We start from the raw sequence: 14,553 nt of genomic DNA on the forward strand, positions 1-14,553 counted from the left end.
TCAAATTTATAGGGTACAGCTGAAATAGTGTTTAATTTTTTTTTTTTCAACGTTTTTTATTTATTTTTGGGACAGAGAGAGACAGAGCATGAACGGGGGAGGGGCAGAGAGAGAGGGAGACACAGAATCGGAAACAGGCTCCAGGCTCCGAGCCATCAGCCCAGAGCCTGACGCGGGGCTCAAACTCACGGACCGCGAGATCGTGACCTGGCTGAAGTCGGACGCTTAACCGACTGCGCCACCCAGGCGCCCCTGAAATAGTGTTTAGATAGAAATTAATAGTTATTACTAAATGCTTACATTACAAAAGATCTCAAATCAATAAACCTAAGTTCCTAATTCAAGAGAGCAAGTTAAGTGCAAAGCAAGCAAAGGAAGTAATAAAAATAAGACCATAAACAAAAGGAAGCGAAAGCAGACAAAAACCAATGACGTAAAAGCTAGTTGTTTCTATGGCCAATAAAACCAATCAATCTCCAGATTCACTGAGAAAAAAGACACAAATTACCACCACCAGGAATAAAAGAAAGGACACATCACTACAGACCCCACAGATGTTACAAGGATAACAAAGGCACACAGCAAAGAAACCAATGCCCATAAATTCCACAATTCAGGGAAAGGAGCAATGTGCCCAAAAGGCACAGATCCCCAAAACTCACCCAGGAAGAAACTGATAAGATGACCAGTCCCCTAGCTACAAAAATAACTGGGTTCACTGTTAAAAACCTAACAACGAAAACTCCAGGCCTGGATGTTTTTGCTGGGGAGTTCTACTTAATATTTAAGAATGAACACCAACTCTACACATCTACTCAGAAAATAAGAGAGAGCACCTCCCAACTCGTTTTTGAGGCCACTGTTATACTGACACCAAATCCAGACAGAGAGTACGAGAAAATCTGAGGGAGGCAGGGCAAAACCCGAGTATTCCCACCACCACCTCTGGACAATGCTGCCGTCAACCCAGCTGCCAGAGTCCACATGCCTCTGTCCTCCGGCTTCCGGGCACCACGGCCTGTCCCTTTGGCCTCCCACCTCCACAGCCACCGGACCTCTCTTGCCTGCAGAACCACAAAACCTCCCAGGGCGTCCTTTCTCCCATTACTGGCCCACCTCAGCCACTCCTCTTCCCGACCCAGTCTCTGTTCCTCAGTGGAGCCGACCTCGTCCTGATTCCCACTAGTTTCTAGAACGCTTCTGCTGGGCTCCATGGCTTTGTCCCCACTGTTCCCGACCCTTGGAACCCTGACCCGACCGCTGCCGAGCTTGCCCTTGCACAGCGGTCACCCCTCCTCTGGGAAGCCTTCCTTCTACCTTGCGGGAGAGGCATGCCTTCCCCCCGTCCCCCACTGTCCCCCTTGTCCGGGGAGGGGCAGGCACTCCTCAGGGCAGTGGCTGGTGTGGCAAGAGTGAGGACAGAAGGTAGGCAGACCAGACAGCCGAACCTCCGCCAAGGTGCGGTGCCCCCACATCAAATCAGGAAAACATCCCCAAAGCCTGGAGATGCCAAGGTCTGTGCCAGATGGTGCCCGAGATCGAGAGGCTAGCTGCACGGACTGCTGAGCAAGGCCCCCCAGAGCCCAGTCTTCGCAGCAAGGGCCTCATCTGTCCCCCTAGTCTCCCCAAAAGGCGGGAGAGACAGGACCACCCAGCCCCCATCCCGCTGGATGACGAGAGCCCAGTCTCCGCATCACCGGGACTTGCCCCCAAGGCTCAAAGGCCCAGATCCAGCACCTGGCCCACCACACAAGCACCTAGGACGTGGGGCACTGGGCTCGAGGGGGTCCGAAGGCACTACAGCCCACCTGCTGGCCGCGGCCGTGCTGCTGGCCTTCTTGGCGGGAGGCTTCTTCGGTTGGGCCTGCTTGGCAGGTGGGGCCACCTTGGCCTTCTTGTCGTCCTCGGACTTCGCCTTGTGCCTCTCCTTGTCCTTGTCCTTGTCCTTCTTCTTCTTCTCCTTCTCCTTCTTCTCCTTCTTCCTCTTTGGCTTATTCACTGGGGCCTGCGACAGGGCGGCCAGCTGCTCGTGCACGGCCTTCAGCTGGAAGATAGCAGGTGGCTGAGCAAGGCTGCCCTGGGGCCGGCCCAAGGGGGCCACAGGTGGTGGCGGGGGCTTTGGGGTGCCCTTGGAGCTACCTCAACCTTGCGGGGAGGTGAGCCAGGGCCACCGGGGCCACACCCTGCTGTGGAAAGGCAGGCAGGTCCCAGAGCAGGTGGCATCGAGCTCCACTCTGCCCTCACTGCCCCGTGACGGCTGGAGAAGAGCCGCCTTGCCGTCCTCACCGGAAACACGGCTCACGGGTGGCCAGGAGGCCAGCAGGTGAGCCTGGTGACACGTGCAGACCAGGACAGGTGCATAGTAACAACCTGATAAATCGCAGCCAAGGGTGCCTGGGGGGGGCTCAGTCGGTTAAGCCTCCGACTTTGACTCGGGTCATGATCTCACGGTTCACGAGTTCGAGCCCTGCGTCGGGCTCTGTGCTGACAGCTCGGAGCCTGGAGCCTGCTTCTGATTCTGTGCCCCTCCCCTGCTCACTTGCGCTCTCTCTCTCTCTCTTTTTCAAAAACAAATAAACATTAAAAAAAAAAAAAAAAAAAAAAAAAAAAAAAAAAAAAAAACCTTAAATGGTAGCTGACGTTCTTCTCACCAGGTATCTTCCAGACGAAGGCAAGTCTACATAGAGGCCTGTTAGGTAGAGGTCTATTGTCTGCACGAAGGAGCTTTTCCACAGCTTCCTTCAGAAGCCACAGGGAGGCCACGCGGCAGAAGCACAGACCGACCCAGCGCCAGCAGCTACCATGTCGTTTCAGGGACACCCCCCCCCCCCAACATGGGCCACGAGGGGCCACCGTAGGCTGCACCTCACAGGGGAGGAAACGGATCCTCGCGGATCCCAGGCTGCCCGGTGGCTGCACCCAGGGCCACCTTCCCTGTGGCGCCGCCTCTAACGAGGCTCAAGCCTAAGTCCAACGCCAGCCCCACCGTGGTGACCGCGGGGGCACCTGCACTCGGCTCTCGGGCCGCCTCACCCCCGCAGCGGCCGGGGAGCCGGCCCCCCTCAGACGCTCCCGCGGCGGGCGAGGCACCCGGGGTCCGCCGGGACCCCCGGAACGGCCACCGCAAGCCGGGCGGGCGCGACGCCGACCCGCGGGCGCGGCCGAGGGGCCCCCGGAGCAGACGACCGCCCACACCTGCTCCTGCAGCTCCGCCAGCCTGGTGGCCCTCTCCTCCTCCGAGTCCGAGCTGCCCGAGTCCGAGGAGCTCTCCTCGCTGCTGCGGCTGCTCTCGGCGCCCTTGCTCAGCACGGGGGCCGCGGGGGCGGGCAGCGCCGGCGCCTCCGCGGGCTCGTCCGGCATCTTGGCGAACCGCATCTCAAACACGTCCTGTGGGAGAGCGGGGGCCGCCTGAGGTCCTGGACGCCCACGAGGCGGCCCCTCGGGGCGGGGGACCCACACCCGAGGGCCCCTGAGATGCCCTCGGAGATACACCCACGGCTGCTTGGAAGGCCCCCCCACCCCAGGCCCCGGGCGCAGGTCCAGGGACAGGCGCCACGGGGCCCCAGCCACGGACACAGCCTTCTAGGAACTGGTCCGAAAGCCCCCTTTCTCAAGCACGCAAACCTTCTGGAGACCGGTGCCTCCCTTTAGCCTCTGGGTCTGAGGCTCTCCGAGGCTGCCCCCCCTGCAAAGCAGCCCGAGTGCCTGCCTTCGTCTGACCTGTGGCCTCTGTGGGCCCCCCAGCTGTTGGGCCTGGGGGCTGGTTTACTTTCCCCCTTGGGGTCACCTTGGGGTTTTTACCGCAGCATCGCATCTCATTCCGACCCAGGCCCAAAAAAAGTCGTCCTGTCAAAGTTGGCTTTCGAAAAGCCCCCCACAGAGCAGGACCCGGGCCCTCAGGAGCACCTCCCGGCCACCCAGGTTCATTTCAGATGGGGGCGCGCAGCCACGTGGGGGCTCTCCCTCTGCAGAGTCATCCGGCTGCATCCACACCAGATGACTCACATGAGATGCCACCCCAGTGACGAGCCATCCGGCTCCAGAAGCACCCGCTCTGGGTTCTGGACCCAGACTCTCCTCCTGGGGTGAAGACCGCCCCAAAGACACAGAGGCGCAGAGCCAGGGTCTGGCCGGGCCCTGGCACGTGGCCCGGAGGGGCGCAGACCCCAGAGCTGCCCCCGCACCACTGTGGCAGCGCACGCGCAAAACGGCCATCGCTAACCAAGGCTCTCGGCCTCTGTGGCTGTGCTGCCGAGAACCACCTTTTGCAGGACAGAAGCGGGGCCTCCGGCCTCCGCTTGCACACCCGACCTGCCACCAGGGCCGCCTGGCTCCCTTATTAGGCTGCACCGGGTTCCGAAGCATCACAGAGCAAACGGAGGGGAACTCTGCTCCGAGGCACAGCGGGCGTGGTCTCGGTACGAAACCGCAGATCCCGCGGGCTTTCTCCGGGCATCCTGGGACCACCAAGGCCACTCCGCCCTCCTCCCCAGCGGGAGCCGGTCCACGGAGGGCGTGCCCCCCCCCCCGGGGCATCAGCACGGCCCCCCCACAGGAGGACCCAGCGGCACAAAGACAGCTTCTCCGCTTCTCCCCCATCCCTCCCTGAGTCTCGGGTGGTCAAGGGTTCTGAGCAAGACAAACAAAAAAAAGCGTTCTAAGCAAAAAACTAGGAACATCTCACGCGACAAACATACTGCGTCCTGGAGACACGGAATGCTGGAAGAGAGAGAGTACAGGTCCACGATTTTTACTCTTCCCTCCAAAACACTGTTCCAATCACACGACATTTAAAATTCCGCTGCTATTAACTATAACAGCAACAGCGCCCATCACCAAGGGAGCGTACCGGCCCCCGCAGAAATGTGTGCGCAGCACCCAGACTTTGGCCAAAAATCCCACGCATGCACGTGCACACACACACACGTCTGTGTGTGCGAGGTGTGAGAGCACAGGTACACAGTCCCCGCACCAAAGGTCAGGCTCGCCTTCCCTACGGTTCCCACACCTCGTCCCACAAACCGCTTTCGGCGTCAGAAAAGGCCACGCCAACAGCCATCGCATACAACCTCCGGCAGCCTCGCGGCGAGGCCCCCCCCACACCCCCAGGCACGGAGCCGAGAGCAGGAGAGCTGCAGGAGAATGGACACCCCCTCATCCTCCCCGGCCCAGCTGGAGCGCACGCCCGTCCCGGAGGGCGTGTGCCCGCGGCTGGCCTGTCCGCCCCCGGGGAGAAACGTGTCCCGCGGCATTCCTGGCCAGATGTCCCCTGCGATGCCCATGTCCTTCCCGAGTGCCCACCCTGGGCTGGGTCCCGCCTGTGCCCAGAAGGCCCCTCTGCCCGGGAGCGCCTCAGGTTACCTGGAGCTTCCTGGCCATGGCCACCACCTCGTGGTCCGGGGGGTTGTATTTGTAGCAATTGGAGAACATTAACCGGATGTCAGCTGCGAAACCCTGCGCGTCTGGGTACTCGCGGCTGTCCATCTTCTTCTGTAAGACACGAGCGACAGGGTGTGACGGGCGCCGCCCCCACCCAGCAACCCCACTCCCCGCCAGGCCCCGCCTGCATGGACCACTGCCAGCAGCAAGCCCAATAAATAGAGTGAGAGAGAGAGAGGGAGAGAGAGAGAGGGAGAGAGAGAGAGGGAGAGAGAGGGGGAGGGAGAGGGGGAGGGAGAGGGGGAGGGAGAGGGGGAGGGAGAGGGGGAGGGAGAGGGGGAGAGAGAGGGGGAGGGAGAGGGGGAGGGAGAGGGGGAGGAAGCAGGACTCGAGGGCTTGGGAGGGGGCTCTGGGACCCCCCGGAACAACACCCCAGAGAGGCCGCTGCCCTGGGTGGAAGGAAAGGAGGCATCCTGGCTCCTGCAGCCGCCATGTAAGCTCTCCTTGCCCTGGTTTCCACACATTGTGTGACATTATACACAATGAAATCCCTCACGGGGGGAGCTTCAGGGGGGACGAGGGGCTTCCGGTAAAAGTCACTGCCAACACTGGTCGGTGGGGGGGGGGGGGGTCTCCTCAGGTCATGGACTGAGACGTTCACTTCACCTCTCTGAGGACCCAGACGCCCCCCCACAAGCAGCACCGGACAGTCCTGGCCGACCCAGTGGAACAAGGTGGGGCTGGCAGGGGCGAGACGCAGGCAGGCTGTATGCCGAGCACAGAGGCACCACCACGGACGGGCACAAGCTGCCAGTCAGGGCGGATGGAGGGGAGACTCGGTGAGGGAGCGAGCTCCCTGGCTCTCCCGGGCCCAAGCAGAAATCATCAGCCAGCGACCTCCTGTCGGCGAGGGTTGCCCCTCTTCCTGGGGCGCTGAGCGCCGCTGCAGCGCGACCCTGCAGGTTAGACCCCAACCACCTGTCTCACTTGAGCCTAGACGAACAGAATCCCGGACTCTGGTGGGCTGAGTGCAGCCTGACTCCAGGACCCTCGGCCTCTCTAGCGCCCTGGATACATGCCCCGTCTCCCACCAGCTGCAGAGCTGCGGACAGCACCCAGGCTGCATGGCTCCAGCCCTCGGCACAGCCTCCCTACCGCGGGAGGCCCGGCTACCGGGCACAAACGGGCACCCGAGACCCTCTTGACTTCTGTACGATTTTCAGGCTCTGGTGCTAACTTGACCGCTGGCCGCCTGGGCGGGGCTGAGGCAAAGACAGGCTAAACCTAAGTGCACTGGGGGCCCAAGGGGAGTCGGCCGCTGGCTGGGGCTCCTCGGGGGCTCCCGGATGATGGGTGTTTCTCAAGGGGAGCGCCAGAGCAAACCGCCCAGGTCCCCGCAAGACGCGGCCCCCTCCCCACAGCCTCAGCGCTTCCCACTCAGCCTCTCCCTGGCCGTGTGGCCTGGACGTGTGGCTGCTCGCGTCGGGCCTCACGTGCCCCCCAAGGCTCTGGGGATTAACAAGGGCACGAGCGTCCCTGTTGTCAACAACGCCCTGATCTGGGTGACAGGAGCTCTGACGGCTCGAAGAGTCAAAGGCCTGGATTCCGGGCCTGGCTCCGCCCACAACGCACCCACCCGTCCAGCCTCAGCTTCCCGGTCCCTAAACAGCAAGGGCACGTGCAGACGAAAAGGCCCAGCCCCAGTACCCGCCGACCCAAGTGCCAGCCAGGTCACTGCATGGGGAGAACGAGACGGGCAGACGGCCCTGTCTGGGACTGAGGGGGCAGCCACCTGCCGTCAGCCTGGAGCCAGGACCCCACAGACCCTACGGAGGGAGGGAGCCTCCATGAGGCGAGCGCTCGGCCTCCGAGAACTGCACCTGGGAGCGCGTGTTCCCGCCGCCCCACGGTCAAGACTGGCTAGACAAGAGCCGGCCTCAGCCAAGCACGAATCTGAAGCACGGTTAGCGATCTTCCCCGGGAAGGGAGGCAGCCACAGAGCTGGGATCTGCTCTCCACCGGCCTCTGCCTTGCTGGCACCTTTGCGTTCGTCCTGCATTTGTACTGACTCGTGCTGGTCACGAACCGTCCAAAGCTAAGGTTACCAGGCTCCCAGTGGGGGCAGGACCTAAGGTATCTGAGGAAGAGGCTTGGTCACTCGAATGCTTCACCAAGCGCCACCACCGAGGTGGGGGGGGGGGGGGGGGGGTGGCGGACAGCCAGGTCTGTCCTGCCTGAAACACACGCGCCCGGGGGAGGAGGCTCCAGTAAGGAGACCCTGCCCGAGTCCGGCAACACTGGGAAACCAGGCAGAACGACGGAGACCAGCCGTTCCGGGGCCAGACCCCATCCGTGCAAAGGCGCCACCACTCCCCTTTGTGGGGTGGCTCTTGGGGCCACACGGGCAGCTTGCAGAGGAGGTGGCCTACAGTCCCCCACTGCCAGGGGCGTTCCTCGGAACCTCGGGAACCAGCACCGGGCCGGCTCGGAGCGCTCTCTGAGGCCGGAGACGGGGGGAGGGGGGCAGGTGTGCTGGGGCCCGAGCCCGATTGGGACAGGGGGTCAGGAACCCCACCTGTGTGTGCTCAGGGAAGACCGCTGGGAGCTCATCCCAGCCCTGGGTCTGCTGCCCTTCGGCTGCGGCCGCCCCCCGGGCACTTTCTCTCCCCGGTCTCCGCTTGTAACACCGGCCTGGCCTGGCGCAACACCCGAGAAAGCCCCGGGCGGAGGCCCTGGCACGGGAACGGGGGGGGGGGGGGGGACACCCGGGCTCTCGGTCTCAGCTCTGCCACCTGCCCCACTCCGAGGCCCCGGTCTGGCCAGTGAGGGCGTGGGTCGCCCGAAAGGGCCCCCTTGCTGAGGTCACGGAAACCGCAGACGGGCCGGCACGGGACGCGAGAAGGAGCGCGCAGACCCGGGTGCAAGCGGGACGAGGACCCCGAAGCTGCAGGCTCAGCGGGCAGAACGCGCCTCCCCCCGCCCCCCGCCCCCGGGCCCGCGGGCCCCCTGCGGCCAGCGGTCAAGGCGCCAGCCCCGCCCTGAGCGGGCCCCGCGTCCGCCTACCTTGACGGTGCTGAGGTCCATCGGGTGCTTGATGATGTCGTGGTAGTCGTGCAGCTCCAGGGCCTCGGCGTCCACCGGCTTGTAGAAGGGCCAGGCGTAGGCCGCGTGCTTCTTGGACAGCATCTCCTTGAGGATGCTGTCACAGTGCCGCAAGTGCTCCGACAGCTTGCCCTTCTTGCCCGCGTGCTGGGGCACCTCGCCGTCCTCCAGGTCCTTCTTGGGCGGCTTGATGGGGCGGCCCCCGCTCTCTCGCCGCGCCACCACCTTGGCCTGCTTGGGGTCTGACGGCGGCGGGGGCGACTCGCTCCGGCTCGCGGTGATGGCCGACGTCGTGGGCGTCGTGGTGTCTGCTTTCCGCTTCACCCCCTTTTTCTGCGACAGCGACGACGCGACCGGTGAGCCCCGGGCACGAGGACGCGGGTGGCTGCGGCCGCGCTCCCAGGGCGCTATCGGCCAGGCACCGAGCAAAGCGACCGCGCGCACGCGCATGCACAGCCACACCCGTCCTCCCGCTGCCCCCCACCCCCGCGGCACACGGGACGCCGAGGCTCAGAGGGGCCACGTTTCAGGCCCAAGGTCACACAGCTGGTAGTGGTGAGGCTGGACTCAGAAACCGTCCCCCCGAGCCGCCCCTCCGAGGGCCCTGTCCGTTTGCCCCCCCCCGGCCTCCGAGGCTCTGGTCACACCCCAGCAGCGTGAGGTGTCACGTGCGACTCAGCTGCATCTGTCTGACCTCGGGGGCCGTGCTGGCTCCAGAGGCCAGCATGACCAGGATGACCCCAGGACCGGGATCGTCCCCAAGCGGGACTCGGGCTAAGGGACAGCAGAGATGAACGGGATTCCCGGCTCTTAAAGGCCAGTGGGAAAGCCCCAGATCGGGGCCTCAAAGCTGGGGCTCCAGGGGCAGCCACGGTGGAGCAGGCCGAGGCCCGGAGGCAGGAAGAGCGGGGAGGGCAGGGTTGCAGCCGCGGGTCTCGGACCAAGGACTCCCAGGGGCTGATTGGGCAAGTCGGGACTTTCACCCCAAAGGCAGCGGGAGCCACAGAGAGCTCTTTTCCCCGAGGAGAGGGAATGTTAAAACGACCAACAGAGCCTTTTGCAGGCGCGTGCAGGGCACTCACACGGGCTGTGCCCGGTGAGGGAGAACCTGTTAAAGCCCGGGAGTCCTGGCACGTGCGCGTCTCTTCAGGCACCGGGCCCGGGGGCCCACAGGCATCACGGTGTGTGCTACAGCCAGGGCTCAGTGCGTCCCCGAGACCGGCTCGGCCAGCTCCCCGCCTCCCAGACAGGCAGAGGCACCCCTCGGAGCCGCAGCGCCCGGGCTGACGGCCTCACGGGGATCTGCTCCCTGGGGCGCCGCCACGGTCTCCGCCCCGGCCAAGCCACTGCCCCCCGGCTGGCAGGGGCACGAGCTGGCGGTCCCCAGACACTCGTGGGCACCCACAGGACGCCAAGCGCGTGCCACAGAGGCCCGGCGGAGAGCTCATCTGGCCATGGCAAACAGGACACGCTCCAAAAACAGCCGGGCACTGTGCTCGGCAGCCTGGCCAGGCGCCGCCCGGGAAAGAGCAGGCGGTGAAGACCACGGGGGAGGGAAAGCAACGGAGGGGGCGTTTTACCTTGGGGGAGCCACTTAACCCCTCTGAGCGCCTGCTTCCTCATCTGTAAGATGGGGGAAATACTGTCTGCCCCAGAGGGCCGCTGTGAGGGGCAAACGGAAGACACACGTCAGCGTCCGGCACGCGGCCTGCCCCAGACCTCACGGGGAGCACCGGCTCTGAGCCCAGACCCGGCCAGGACAGTCCCCGCCACGGAAGTGCCAGCCACACCGGGGGGACGGATGGCGCCGGAGCTCACGCCAGCGGGGGCGGGTGCAAGGCCCCCCGTGACGCACCCGGGCCACTGCCCTAAATTCAAGCGTGAGCGGGGGAGCTGCGGGCCCCTCCACGCTCTCCCCACACCTTCCCACAGGACCCTTGCACGGTGAAGACCGAGCCTTCAGGGCCAGAGAAGCGGGGGTTCAGCACAGCCTGCCCTCACCAGCTGTGTGACCTAAAGCCACCCGAGCCTCGGTCTCCCCGTCTGCATCAGGAGCACGGAGAGAACCAAAGTCACATGTACCCAACACCCGACAAGCAGTCGGTGCCCAGGGACAGGTGGCCGTGCACCCCCCCCGGCCCGTCCCACACCTGCCCGAATCCAGGAACCCCGGCCTGGCCATCAGACAGCCGGCTGACCTCGTCCCCAGGGACGCTCACCTTGACGACAGGCGGTGTGGGAGGGACCACGGGGATGATGGGCGTCGAGGGAGGAGGTGGGGCGGCGGCCGGGGGGACGGGGACCGACGTGATGTTTGCAGTAATGGTTGGCACAGGGGTGGCGGCAATGACAGGCGTCTGGGAGACGGTGGGGGGGACGCTCTGAAAGGGGGCTGCTGGGGTGACAGAGGACACGGCCGCCACTTGCTGCGTACCTTGAAGGCAAGGAAAGCACGTTGAACACACCAGGCTCTACCTGCCAGCCAGCTTCTAGAAGCTTCTAGAAGCTTCCTGGACCATCCCCTCCAGCCAGAGCACTCCGGCGCCAGGGAGCCCCTCCCCCTGAGGCCCCGGCCCTGAACCTTGGCTGCCTCCACGGAACACACCTCCCCAGGCTCTCCCTCTGGCTAGAGACTAAAATCTCAACGAGGAAGCTGGACAAGGGGCAGCCTGGGAGGAAGGGCCGGGCGTGGGACCGCGAAACCGGAGGTTAACTCAGACTCCACCTCTAACTAGCTGAGAGACCCAGGCGGAGCTCCTTAACCACCCACGGTCCCATCGGCAAAGTGTGATGGGCGGCGGTGTGGGGGACCCACTGCGGCCTCCCCCGTCAGCCTCTCCATCAGGGTGCACCTCGGTTCCGGGTTCCGGGTTCCGGCCAGGTAAGACCCCCAGGGCTCCCAGTGCTAATCCCCACTGCCCTCTCGACAAGGCACACAGCCCCTCTCCTGTCACAGAGAACGCAACACATGCCAGAGAGGCAAAGTCCTGGGGGGACACAAGGACCTCCTGTCCAGACTGCTGGAAGATTTGGTCTCAGAGGATGGGGACAAGGCAAGACCACAGTCTCCCCACAACAGCAGGCTCGAAGACAGACAGTAACAGGCCACCAAGGGCCGGCGGGACCTCAGACAGCCCCGACTCGACAGACAGGGAAACTGAGCTCAGAGGGGCCGAGGGACCCGCACGAGAAATGCTGTTGTCAGTCCCCGGGGGGTGTCAGGATAAAGGGACCGTGCCCGTCCGCCCCTTTACCTGCACTCTGGGTTCCGCCAGCCGGCTTCCGGCCTTTGCCCTTCGGAGCAGGGGGTAATAATTCAACTTCCTCCTGGGGCATCTGGGCCACTTTCTGCAGAAAAATTTTCTCTAAGGCTTGGGCCATTAGCACTATGTCATCTGTGGGCTGAAGACACAGGGGGAGCCAAGGTCACTTGTCGGGAAAGGAACCACGCGTTCACCAAAGACATCGCTGGTTGTAGCTCAAGAAAACACTGACTTGAGACTCTGTTAAGAGATTTGCTAGGGCGGAGGGCGGGGGGCGGGAGGAGACCAAAGGGGCACATCCCGCTGTGGAGACGGGAAGGGTAACAACCACCCTTCAGCCCATCACGTGGAGGAAACACAACCTTCTACCCGCTCCCACTCAATTCGTCTCTGCTTTATCACGTCGCTCTTGAAAACGGCGAAACCCCCACGAATGTAGGGTCCCATGGACCTTCCCTAATCTACTCTTCCCGCTGGAAACCACTGCGTGGACACGTTCCCTCATCGTGCAGAGTCCTCGCCGTCTCGGGCGGCTGCACTGCACACGCGAGCCCGCCATCTCTACGGGAGGGGTGTCTAGGTCCAAGGGCGCGGACGGCTTGAAGCATTTGGTTCCCTAAACTCCTTCTGAAAAGGCTGTTCCCACCTTTACCTCCCCTCCCCCTGGGGGGGGGGAGGGGTTGGTGCGGGCAGCGTGTGGGACCCTGAGTGGGGACGGTGGCCAGAAGGGCGGAGGGCCAGGGGGTGACGTGCCCGGCCCCGAGGGCCCTCCCGCGGCCACGTGTGCCCTTACCTTGTTATAAATGTAACAGTTTGTGAACATGGTGTTGAAGTCTTGCATACACTCGCTCGCGCTCCAGTAATAACTGTTTTCTAGTCTCTTCTTGATAGTCCCCATGTCCATCGGGTTCTTTATTATCTTATGATAATCCTAGGAAAGAGATTTTCAGAGGCGTCATCAGCACCGGCCGCGTGGTCATTTCTGCTGTTCCCGAGGACAGTGACTGCACGCCGCGCAGTCTCTTCAGGTGAGTCAGGCGCCAGGCCCGGGTCAAAGGCGGGATGTGGGGCGAGCGCCCGGCCAGCCGCAAACCCCTCCACGCCTCTCGCCCGACGGCTTCTGCCTGCGTGGGAGGTTCTTAGAGACGCACGCGACTATGCAGCGGGAGCAGGCCCCAGAGCTGATCGGCACTCTAGAGACGGGGCCAAGCCCCCTCCCGGATTCCAAACCGAGGGTCCGCCGGAGGCCGGGGCCGAGCCGGGCCCAGAACCCAGGCCGCCAACTCCTGGCCCCGGGCTTCGCCTTCAAACGCTCAGGGTTTCTCTACTTGGGTCCAGATGAGAAACCCATCGGATGGATGGCCCGCGCCGGGAACGTGACCCCAAGGGGCGGGTGCAGCGCTCTCCAGGAGGGTCCACGGGACAGGAGGAAGACGGGTGAGTCCTGGCTCCTGCTCCCGCCCTCTCCGGCCCGTAGGGCTCAGGTCTCCCTACGCTCGGGGACACAGCCCTCCCACTCCCACCGCCGCTCCTTGGTCACCAAGGGCCACGGGCTGTGCCTGGCTTACCGGCACCACCGCTGCCTCGGCCCGAGGGGCGGTCCGTCCAGGAGCGGGGCCGCGGGGGGCAGGGACGAGCGGGTACTCACAGGCAGGTTGAGCTTGATGGCGTCCACGGGCTGGTAGAAGGGCCAGGCGAACTGGTGCTTCCAGAGCGTCTTCACCACCACATTCTGCATGTACTGTAGCTGGTTGGTCTTGCGGCCCGGCTTGGTGGGGTTGGAGACCTCCGGCGGGGGCGGGTTCACAGGGCCCGGGGCCGCCGGGATCCCCGTGGGGGCGACCGTCGCGGTGGTGGACATCCTCCGCTGCTCGCTCACTGGCCGTCACAGCAGCGGCTCGGGGACGCCCTGGCTTCCACTGTGCTCCTTTCGGAGGCCTGACGTCCCATTTCTGGGCCCAGCTGGGCAGCACCTACGGGGGAGGAGGTACAGCAGAGACGGGCCGGTCACCCAGGCCCCACCGCCTCTCCCAGCCCCACGGACTCCCGCGTGGTCGCAGTGAGGCCAATTCATCTTGCTCACGACAGTCGCCCTGGTCAAACCAGCCCTCCCCTGTCACCCAACCGCTCTAACTACGGCTCTCAGGCTGGGGCAGGGAGGTAACCGAACACGGGCCACCTGGCCACGCGGGCAACGCAAGGGCGGGAAGGCGGCCGTCCAGGCACACGGCAGCGGTGGGAGGCGGTGGCCCCGGACACGGCCACTCCTGGCTCACTGCCCACCAACTGCCTGCCTGCTGGGGGCTGACTCTGACTGTTCTTGGCCGTGGCACCTTTGGGGGAATGATTCACACGTAGACAGGGCTACAGCATCGACCCCGCAGAGCCGAGCCGGGCAGGCAGGACGTGTGCGGAACCACGCGCGGCGTGTGGAGCTGGGCCCCCGGGGCAGCGAGGTTCTGATGTAACCACGAGAACGGGTGCTGGTTTGTGATGGCGGGCGGAGGTATGACACGCCCGGCCCCGGGCCAATCGGGAGGGCAGGGGAGGGCACGCCCCACCCTCCTCTCTCAGGAAATGAGGGGCTGCTGTGGACCTCCCTCCCCCCACCCCCTGCCAACTTTCAGGGATGCCCTCCAAGCTCACGGCTGGAATCCAAGATGATTAACTACACCCCAGAACACACAGGCCGGCCCCGACATCGAAGCCCCAACATATCCCGGGGGGCAGCCGGAGGCCCCGCTTTTACTCGCGAGGGGACTGTTTACTTTACGAGTGGACTGTTGACCGCCTGTGGAATGAGAGCACC

At 64.1% G+C, this 14,553-nt stretch overlaps 1 protein-coding gene across 5 annotated transcripts in view; it reads right to left on the reverse strand.

Annotated features, from left to right (window-relative positions):
- The window catches only part of BRD3 (bromodomain containing 3), a 64,545-nt gene that overhangs the window by 5,009 nt on the left and 44,983 nt on the right, over nucleotides 1–14,553 (reverse strand). For 2 of the 5 annotated variants that reach the window (XM_042965206.1, XM_042965205.1), the window contains exons 2-9: nucleotides 13,393–13,717; nucleotides 12,538–12,675; nucleotides 11,736–11,883; nucleotides 10,701–10,915; nucleotides 8,443–8,814; nucleotides 5,362–5,490; nucleotides 3,196–3,387; nucleotides 1,809–2,044 (exon numbers count right to left, since the gene is read on the reverse strand). In XM_042965206.1, coding sequence (XP_042821140.1) covers nucleotides 1,809–2,044; nucleotides 3,196–3,387; nucleotides 5,362–5,490; nucleotides 8,443–8,814; nucleotides 10,701–10,915; nucleotides 11,736–11,883; nucleotides 12,538–12,675; nucleotides 13,393–13,605 — 1,643 coding nt within the window. In that variant the 5' untranslated portion in view covers nucleotides 13,606–13,717. Of the gene's footprint in view, nucleotides 1–1,808; nucleotides 2,045–3,195; nucleotides 3,388–5,361; nucleotides 5,491–8,442; nucleotides 8,815–10,700; nucleotides 10,916–11,735; nucleotides 11,884–12,537; nucleotides 12,676–13,392; nucleotides 13,718–13,923; nucleotides 13,988–14,077; nucleotides 14,214–14,553 lie in introns of those variants that run through there. The other 3 variants (XM_042965208.1, XM_042965204.1, XM_042965207.1) reach the window with 3 other exon arrangements.

This window comes from Panthera tigris, chromosome D4 (genome assembly GCF_018350195.1).
Source record: "Panthera tigris isolate Pti1 chromosome D4, P.tigris_Pti1_mat1.1, whole genome shotgun sequence".
Lineage (NCBI taxonomy): Eukaryota > Metazoa > Chordata > Mammalia > Carnivora > Felidae > Panthera > Panthera tigris.